Source organism: Camelina sativa, chromosome 7, assembly GCF_030686135.1.
Source record: "Camelina sativa cultivar CO46 ecotype springtype chromosome 7, ASM3068613v1".
In the NCBI taxonomy this organism is placed as follows: Eukaryota; Viridiplantae; Streptophyta; class Magnoliopsida; order Brassicales; family Brassicaceae; genus Camelina; species Camelina sativa.
Window position 1 is genome coordinate 14,414,236 of NC_141886.1, and position 9,384 is coordinate 14,423,619.

General features: G+C 33.2%; 1 protein-coding gene and 1 long non-coding RNA gene across 3 annotated transcripts; one reads left to right on the forward strand and one right to left on the reverse strand.

The window, feature by feature from the left end:
- Positions 1 to 2,438: 2,438 nt before the first annotated feature.
- On the reverse strand, positions 2,439 to 5,103 carry LOC104750249 (glucan endo-1,3-beta-glucosidase 8). 2 transcript variants are annotated; one of them, XM_087456468.1, is made up of 4 exons: positions 4,571 to 5,103; positions 4,118 to 4,461; positions 3,232 to 3,731; positions 2,439 to 3,150 (listed from the first exon to the last, which is right to left on the reverse strand). In XM_087456468.1, the coding sequence occupies exons 2-4, from the start codon at positions 4,450 to 4,452 to the stop codon at positions 2,540 to 2,542; spliced, it is 1,446 nt and encodes a 481-aa protein (XP_087312594.1). In that variant the 5' UTR covers positions 4,453 to 4,461; positions 4,571 to 5,103; the 3' UTR covers positions 2,439 to 2,539. The 2 variants fall into 2 exon arrangements, with proteins under 2 accessions (XP_087312594.1, XP_087312595.1); XM_087456469.1 differs by having other exon boundaries at positions 2,439 to 3,137; positions 4,571 to 4,753.
- Positions 5,104 to 7,045: 1,942 nt separating this feature from the next.
- LOC147941196 (uncharacterized) lies at positions 7,046 to 7,748 on the forward strand. Its single transcript, XR_015561170.1, has 2 exons — positions 7,046 to 7,311; positions 7,385 to 7,748. It is a non-coding gene; the product is annotated as an uncharacterized LOC147941196 (long non-coding RNA).
- The last annotated feature ends 1,636 nt before the right edge of the window (positions 7,749 to 9,384 follow it).

Genomic DNA, 9,384 nt, shown 5'->3' on the forward strand with positions numbered 1-9,384 from the left:
CATTGTTTTTGTTTTTTTCATCACAACTTTTCGTTCTAATAGGTACATCTATTTAAATAGTCATATCTTTTTAACTTTCTTTATATTTGTCTCTTCATCAGTAACTAAAAAGTTCGTTGAAACAGATTTTCCATTTTATGTTAAACCTAAATAATTGAATATTAATATCTAATATTCAACGTTATTTTATAATCTAACTAAAATTTTAGAAATGATTATAGCAATAGAATTTAATAAAACTTAATATAGAATTTATAGTTGTGTCTATTTATCTTAAATTTTCATTAATTTTTTTTTAATATTTAACAATAATAACAACAATCTGAATATTGTTTCATAGTACTTTTTTGTAAAAATATTGTTTTCATTTGTTATTTTTTAAACTCAAACAGTTGCATCTGTTCATTGCAGAGTTTTGTCTTTTCACTATATATATATATATATATATATTTATTTTCATCACAACTTTTCGTTCTAATAGGTGTGTCTATTTAAATAGTCATGTCTTTTGAATTTTCTATATATTTGTCACGTCATCAATAACTAACAAATCATTGTTCGTTAAAACAAATTTTCTGTTTTATGTTGAATCTAAATAATTTGAATATTAATATATAATATTCAACGTTATTCTGTGATCTAACTAAAATTTTAGAAATGATTATAGCAATATAGAAATTTGATAAAATTTAATATAGAATTTACAGTTGCGTCTAATTATTGTAGCTTTCGTTAAAAACTATTTTAATATTTAAAATTTATTTTATTTTGTTTTTAAAAGTTGTATATTTTAATTTTTTGTTGATACAGTTTTACTCATTATTAAATATATTATTAATTATAATTATTTAATAGAAAGTTACATTTACTCATTACAACCATTAGTACAATATTCTCATTTAGGATCACTTTATCATAATGATTTTTTAATTGTAGCTCTTTACCATAATTCTTCATAAATTGTTTTATATTCATAATATTTTAAACAATGTTTTTTGCAAAGTTGTGTCTATACTACATAAAAATTTTTGTTATAAGTTTTCATTTTGATGGTTGTGTTTGTTTTTAGTAACAGTTTATGTTTAATGTTTATGTATTCAAACTATTCTATTACATTCAATGATTTCACAATATTTAATTTTAAATTTTAAATTTAATCTATTTTTTTAAAAATATTTTCCTCGCGATATCGTGGAAAACCTTTAATTTGGTTCACTTTTTTCTTTTTCTTTTTCCAATGGTCGGCGTAAACGATTTTTTTTTTTTTTGTTTAAACTAGGACTCAAATCAATATATATATATATATATATATATATATATATATCAAAATCAAGCTTTCACAGTTTCACTAACACTTCATTCTTTCTTTGGTCCTTCGCAGCCTGTTCGTCAAAGGTTCTATTGAAAATGCTCAAATACAGTCCTCATCAAGACCAATGTCATTGCATCATAGGCAACGGGTAGTAGAAAAGAGAAAGTTTCCCGAATGATACCAAAACAATAAGTTCCTAACTCGAAACGAAACACCAGGTATCATGATCTTTCACATCTCTCTCTTATGTATTTTCTCTAGGAGGACACTAATTTTTCAGGTAATATGTACATATGATGAATTGTTTAAATGCAGTGCAAGAATCGCAAGGGAGGAAGATGAAAGAGAACTTCAACTCTTAGAGGAAGAAAAAAAGAGAGAAAGAATGAGAAAGAATCAGAAGCTGAGCCTTAACAAAAAAAAAGTTAGAAGAATCTTGCTCTTTTGTCTTCTTTTAGGACTTCAGATATTTTTTTTAGTGTTCCCCTCATTTAAATCTCTTTGGCCGCTTGAGGAAGAAGAGAGTTTTAACTAAATCTCTGAATTGAATCTTTATCCAATTGAATCTCTCAATTTTGCAAAGTAGTAAAAGGCAACTAAAATTTGCCCAGGAAAGAGCAACTAAAATTGTTTTATTAGTTAAGAGTAGTGTTTGTGTTTGTGAAAAGATTAACACAAAAAAATCAATTATGTACTTACAATTCGTGTAGTATTGTTTAGTTGTTTATTTTTATTAAAATCATACGAATCTTATTCTATCCATTTACATATATATAGTATTAATAACAGTAAAAATATATTTTAGAAATTAAGGGATGATGGAAAATTGGAAGGCTAAGCATAATAGTTGTTGGGTCCTTTCTTTTCTGATTTGCTCAACAAAATTGCGAACTTTATTTTCTCATTTTAACGTTGCTATGAAAAATGACTTTATTTAATATATATATTATAAAGAATATTTTTAACTTTTTCAACTTTGAGTTGATTATAAGCCTAAAGTAACCAAAAATACATTTACTTTTAACACTTGCTAATATTCAACCAATAAATTATATTGTAAACTACTTAAAAATATATTACTCATTACAAAATAATATGTAGTTTTATATTATTTGATCACAAATAATAATTTGTGCATATGCACCGGTCAAATACTAGTATATATATAAATCAGTAATAAACTAAGGCCACAAAAGTCTCACTAAGTTCAACGAACTCAATATAACCTCAAAACATCATCCCTGACAATAGAAACCAAACGGTTAAAAAAAACAAAGAATAAGACAAAGAAGAAAAAGAAGAGGCTGAGGAAGCGACAATCTGAATAGGGAAACTGCATTGTCCTTGAGATATATTCTGCGTTGTAATGGTGGCCAAACCTTGGAAGAAACAAGCACTCTCGTCCTGATTCTTGACTTGAAAGTACATGTTAAACGCGTATGAGGCATTCCCATTTGCATCAAGACTATTGCAGGAAGATCCATAACCAAGCGCCGTGCAATCGGAGAAAGTGCAGGCGAAATCTATGTTAGCCGCGAGTTTAGTCAAATCTTTGGCTTCTGGATTAAACACACACCACTTGTTTGGTAGATATGGCACGTTTTGTGCACCAATCAAGAACTTATTCTGTCCTTGACCCGACAGATCTATTGGAAACTTTGGTTGCCCATCGAATTTAAATATTCCCCAATGGCGTTCAAACTCTCCAGGTGCTATACTTTTCGCATCCTCATCAAGTAATCCGAACAAGTATACCTCAATGTAGGTGGGCCTCAATGGAGTGCCTTTGTTTGTTCCAAGCCTCGGTAAAAGCCCGTTGTAGAATCTGTAGGCATTGCCTACGAAAATTTAAACATTTCATGAAAAGATAAGGGAAAAAAAAAACACCTAAAGCAGTTAAAAAGGTCAGAGATATCTACCGGAATTAGCGTGTTTGTCACCCTCTGTTGGCCAACCGACTTCTCCAACGATTATCGGCATATCTCCGTGACCAACAGCTTTCAAAGACGATACCAAAGTGTCGAAATTGGCATCAAAGACGTTTGTGTAATCAACACCGTTGTCATTTATCGGCTGAGCTCCATCGAAGAAGGCGTAATTGAGTGGGAAATCATCATTCCCATAGAGACTTAAGAAAGGGTAGATGTTGATTGTGATGGGAGCATTGTTCTTGCCAAGGAAGTCAACAATCTGAGTCATTTGACCAATGATGTCAGGACGGAATCTTCCTGCAGATGGAACGGGGTTGCTTGCAGGTGAGTCGTATACATCCGCGTTCAAAGGGACTGTTGCTTTGACGGAGTTTCCTAGTCCGGCTTCGTTTAAAGCATTTTGGATGTTTTGAAGTGCAGGGAATGTGAGGTTTATGAACGATCCATTGTACGACTTGAGGAATGGCTCATTCCCAACAGCTACAAACCTAAAAACACACACACATCCACAAGAGATAAGCTTGACTGAGACATGTATATAAAACACAGTGTCGGAACATTTTAGTCTTTTGCATTTTTGACAGTAGTGTTAAAAGATTTACTTTTTCAGATATTTAATTTCACAATCAGACAACACAGCTTTCACCAATTCCTAAAGAACCAAAGAAAGTGACATAACTCAAACATGTTTTTCCATTTGGCGGTTTCAAGGAACTTGTCACTCTGGCTGGCTTCTCATAAACTGAACAATCATGGGTTTTACGAGGTTTGGACCAAGATATACCAAAACAATGAATGTTAATTTGACCTACAGACAACATTATAAGCAACCAGTAACAATCAAACAGAGAGGGAGAGAGAGAGAGAAACTGACGTGATATTGACACCACCATCGAAATTATAACGAGTGACATTCTTACGAACCCAATCTTTGGCTCGATGGTAACTGCCCATGACCTTAAGCTGATCATTGGGAATAGCGGCCATCACTTCGAGACCGGAGCCAGCCAGTGCACCCATGGTGGTCTCGTCCGCGTCAAAGAGCTTAACTTTGTTAATGTTATTGTCCTTGAGCATCTGAACCACTGTTTTTGGCGGCAGCTTATGTGTAGCCATTGTTCCCCAATTCACACCCAACCCATTTACCGTAATACCCAAATTCCCTATTACGATTGCAAACCGGACTACGAGGGTTAACAGATTCAACATCGATCTCACCTGGAAAAAAAAAAAAACAAAGGTGAGAGTTTTATCCAAAATCAAGCGTGATATTCTAAAATCTCAGTTTTGAGAAATGAAAATGAGAAACGCTTTGAGGACCCATTACCCCCTTAGATATCTAGAAACTGATGAAACGCGTTCAGAGGGAAGGGAAGAAGAAACGCGTTGAGACTGTAGAAGAAACCTAAAAAAGGTAAACTATTTTGTTTTTGGGAAACAAAAAGAGGCGATAAAAGTTGGAGATATTTTTGATAAACGATAAAATAATAATAATGAGTTTTTTTAATAGAATAATGACGTTGTGGGTGGATGGATTTATAACGGCTCTATTCCTCCGGAGTGCACATGGGCCAATGCTCGTTCAGTCTTTGTCATCATAACAATTAACAACTAATACACAAATTTAACTTACCGACATTTAAAAAAAAAAAAAAAAAATCAAAATTTTAGTTTCGTGATGAATTTTTTTGATAAACTAGCATTTTATTTATGAGACAAATACAATCCAAACCAAACGAACACGGAAACAAGTTTTGAAACTGTTTAACCAAAAAAAAAACAATGTTTGAAATTCAGTCAAAATCTTATTGTGGTTTAATCGATCGGTAATCTTTTTTACTTAAAATATCGAAATTTGATAGAAGCTTTTAGACTTACGTTCCATGAAAATCTTTTTAATGGAGAATAATATTATATAAAATCAAAATCTTAACTAAAATTAAAGTCATACTAAAGGAATTAGATTTAATTTTTGCTTTTTGTTTTACATTTTGGTAGATATATTTTTGTTGAAAGTTAATTCTCAAAAATAGCACCGATTTAATTTTTTATATAAATTTAGCATACACTATCCTATTTTCCAAAATTAACACACATAACATTATAATTATTAATTAAAATAAACTACTCTTTTATCTCTACATTAGGAGATTTAATGTTATTGTCACCGTGAAAGGTATACTCAAGCTCATCATGGGTATGTTATATGGCATTTATCCCAAAATGTGAAAGGTATGCTCATAACGTCAACAAAGATGTTGTTGCATGGAGATTCATGGAGTGTAGTAGGTTTTACATAGTGGTTGAGTTCAACGTTGCTTATTGCTTTTTTTACGACTAGATATCCTTTTGCTGCCAAGTATCTTGAAGAATCTACCAAGAAAGAAAAATGGGAAAGATGTGTTTTTCCAGGAGATAGATACAACCTAGACACAAGTAACTGTGTTGAATCGATGAACAACATATTTAAAGATGCAAGGAGGTACTCCTTAATACCAATGCTTTATGCAATACTTAAAAAAAGTCTCTGAATGGTTTAATGAACATCGGAAAAATGCCATGTCTAGATCAGTCGCAAATAAATTGGTGCCTTTAGTGGATAACTACTTACATGAATTATGGGCAACTGCTGAGAAACTAAAGGTGGCAAAGCTAAATGGTTTCGAACTTGAATACAATGTCATTGACAGTGACGAAAAGCCTTAATTGGTGAAATTGCGATTGAGAAGTTGCAGTTGCAGGTTTTTCGATGTACAAAGGTATCCTTGTGTGCACGCTCTGGCGGCTTTCATTACATTCCAAAAATATGGAGGTAAAGATATCGAGATACATGAGTTGTGTTCTAAGTATTATTGGACGGAGCTGTGGGCAAATGCATATTGTAGGAAAATTTATTTAGTACCAGATAAGTCTCGGTGGGATGTCCCAGCTGAAGTCAAAGATATGCAGATCATTCCTCCGAATCGGAAAATAAAAAGGGGAAGAAAGAAAACAAAAAGGTATGCATCTGCTAGGGAAAAATGACCAAAACTCGACATATGACGCATAATAAAAGGTGGTGGAGACAAGGACTCCAATGGTTGTTATTTGGAGATTTTTGTAATGTTCATGTTTGATTCATGCATCAATTGTGTTTGGTTTGACTACTCTCTACTTTTTTTATGGCATAACTCCCTCTTGAAACTTAATTTGAAGTCTATTGTTTTTTTTTTTTTTCAACATCTGTGTATAGACGAGAGTAAAACTGGCACAACTAAAATAAAACTAGTAAAAATGATAAAATTGGTACTACCAAAAATAATAAAATTGAGAATGAATTAATAAAACCTAAAACCAGTGTTGATAATACATATTGTGTAAATGTTCTATTGAGTTTTCTACTATATATGAATAATGGAAGAATCTCAACAAGTTTTTCTTTACACTTTTAATGTCACTTTGTAAATAATAACCAAGTAAGGATGATAAAGTTGTAGAATTACAAGTTTTGACATATGAATACACAAAAAGCTTGTAATTTTATGTTAATTAAGCTTAATTAACTGTCAAACTAAAAAAATAATTTTAAGGTTTAGTATAACTAATTAAACTGAAAAACCCCTAAAGTACAAATGTGTGCAAGTTTGGTGCAGCTGCATTAATCGGTACAACTGTGTGTGAACAAGTAGTGTGAATGCACACATATTGCACATGTGGCAATAATGATGTGGTTTTTTCCTTTTTTTTCCTTGACCCCAGCCCCGATGATTTCTCAATCTTCGTTCATTGTCTTCTCTCTCCTCACTTTCATTCATTCATTCTTGTTCTTCGAAACTTCTCTCATTCACTCTCCATCTTGAAAGTCGATCTAGATCTCTAATTTCTCTTTTCTCAAACCATGGAGCAATTTGAGGGGATCTATACTATGCTAATCACAAGAGGGCAAGGAAGTTAGACGTAATGCGAACAGCCATAGTCGATGGTGATTTGGGCATGCCTCTAATATGCTCGGGTGGCAAACGAATTGTCGAAGAGATCTCTCCAACAGAAACAGAGAAAAATAGATGGTTTACTTGCATTAAGTATTAGGTAAATCAAATTAAATCAAAATACAATTAAGAGATCTCTGAGTATGATGTCTGTGCATTGAAATATTGTGCAGGATGATGGATTGCACAAGCATAAAATTTGGGTTGATGCAATTGAAGAAGAAACGAAAAGCTTAAGTAAGGATGTTGATAAGCATTAGGAGAGATTGAGGGAATTTGAGCCCCATCATACTCAGATCTATAATTTAAAGCTGCAGCTTAAGGACAAGACTGGCAAGATTGCCAAACTAAAGGAGGTGGTGGCGTGTCTTTCCAGTCGAGTCTATCTCCTTGAAAAATTGTGTTATGAATGATATTATCTTTGTTGGTTAGTTTAGAACTTGTTGAATGATGTTCCTATATTTTTCTATGAATTCTCTTGATTTCCTTTGTTGAATGATGTTCCATAAAGAAGAATGTTTTATCTTTTTCTATGAATTCTCTTGTTGAATGGTTCTGTTTTTAAATATACGAAGTTTAACATAGTTTTACTAGTAATACGATGGCTACAATATGGCAAATCCAGGAAAATAACATAGTTTTACATAGTTTTCCTAGTAATACGATGGCAAATCCAGGAGATATGCCCAAATTCGAGGATCACTCAGCCGGATTAGAAAGGATAGAAACTCGCCAAGGTGCAAAGTGCAACAAGGGAGATTTGATGGATTGAGGGGTCGCACAACAATTGCGGAAGGCTGCTGATATTCCCAACTCCAATCGCTGCTAGATATAATACACTAGTCCAGCAAGAGGAGGCTGTTGCTTGGATATTACACACCAAGAAACAAGAAAGTGTTCTAGACAAAGAACAAAGAGATAGACTCATAAAATGAAAAAAAAATTGATTGATCATTCTCAAATGAGATACATGTTTTTATATAGGGATAAAAAACTTGGTAACAAGGCCAAGTATTAATTGTTCTTGAAACTAAAAGAAAATAAATATATATAGTTGAATGGAGACCCAACTCTTGGTGCATGTATCCCTTCCAAAGGTGTCCTTGCCAAGGTGAGTTGAACTCCATTTTTGTCATCCTCTTTAACCACAAAATAAAGTGATTATTTTGGGCTTTCTTGGACTTGAATTAGGCTCAAAGTGGAATGGACTTGATAGGTATCATCCCCAATAGTTTTTCCATGCTCTCTTTGGCCATAAGCTCTTGAATAAGCCCATTTAGTGCATTTCTTAGCTTCTTAGCTTTTGCTGTAGTCATTGGTCCTTCATGTACAAGCAATGGTTCCTCCGTTACAAGCTCCTCAGGTTCAAGTTCAGCTACAAGTTCCTCAGGTTCAAGCTCAGCTACAAGCTCCTCCTCTTTAGCTCCATCCATGATCACATCATCTCCCTCCTCTTGAAAAGGATTTGACCTCAAATCTGGATCATGTGCCACAAATGGAGCCAAATCAGCAACAATAAAAATCGAACTCACTTTGTACTTACCATGCAAGTCGAGTTTGTAAGCACTGTCACTGATTTTTGTCAAGACTTTGAATGGACCATCGACCCGTGGCATTAATTTAGACTCTCTTTTAGCTGGGAAATATTCCTTTCTCAAGTGTATCCACACTAAATCTCCCACTTTAAACACCAGCTGACGTCTTCCTTTGTTTGCTTTATTCTCATATTGCTTTATCTTTGTTTCAATATTGAGTCGGGATTTCTCATGAATCTGCTTAACAAGTTCAGATTTCTTTTTCCCATCCATACTAACTCGTTCACTCAAAGGCAAGGGGATTAGATTTAAAGGCGTTAGAGGATTGAAACCAAAGACAATTTGGAAAGGAGAATACTTAGTAGCAGAATGAACTGAATGATTATATGCAAACTCAACATGAGGTAAACATTCTTCCCAAGATTTGATGTTCTTTTTAATGATATCACACAAAAGAGTAGACAAAGTTCTATTCACTACCTCGGTTTGTCCGTCAGTTTGAGGATGACAACTAGTTGAAAACAACAGCTTAGTTCCTAACTTAGACCACAAAGTTTTCCAGAAATAGCTTAAGAACTTAGTATCTCTGTCAGAAACAAGAGTACTAGGCATGCCATGCAATCGCACAATTTCTCTAA

Coding starts and splice junctions, on each gene's coding strand:
- LOC104750249 (XM_087456468.1), bottom strand. CDS start 4,452: ATGTTGAATCTGTTAACCCTCGTAGTCCGGTTTGCAATCGTAATAGGG. Junction 3,732..4,117: donor GATGGTGGTGTCAATATCAC/GTCAGTTTCTCT, acceptor GTGTGTTTTTAG/GTTTGTAGCTGTTGGGAATG. Junction 3,151..3,231: donor TGACAAACACGCTAATTCCG/GTAGATATCTCT, acceptor AAATTTTCGTAG/GCAATGCCTACAGATTCTAC.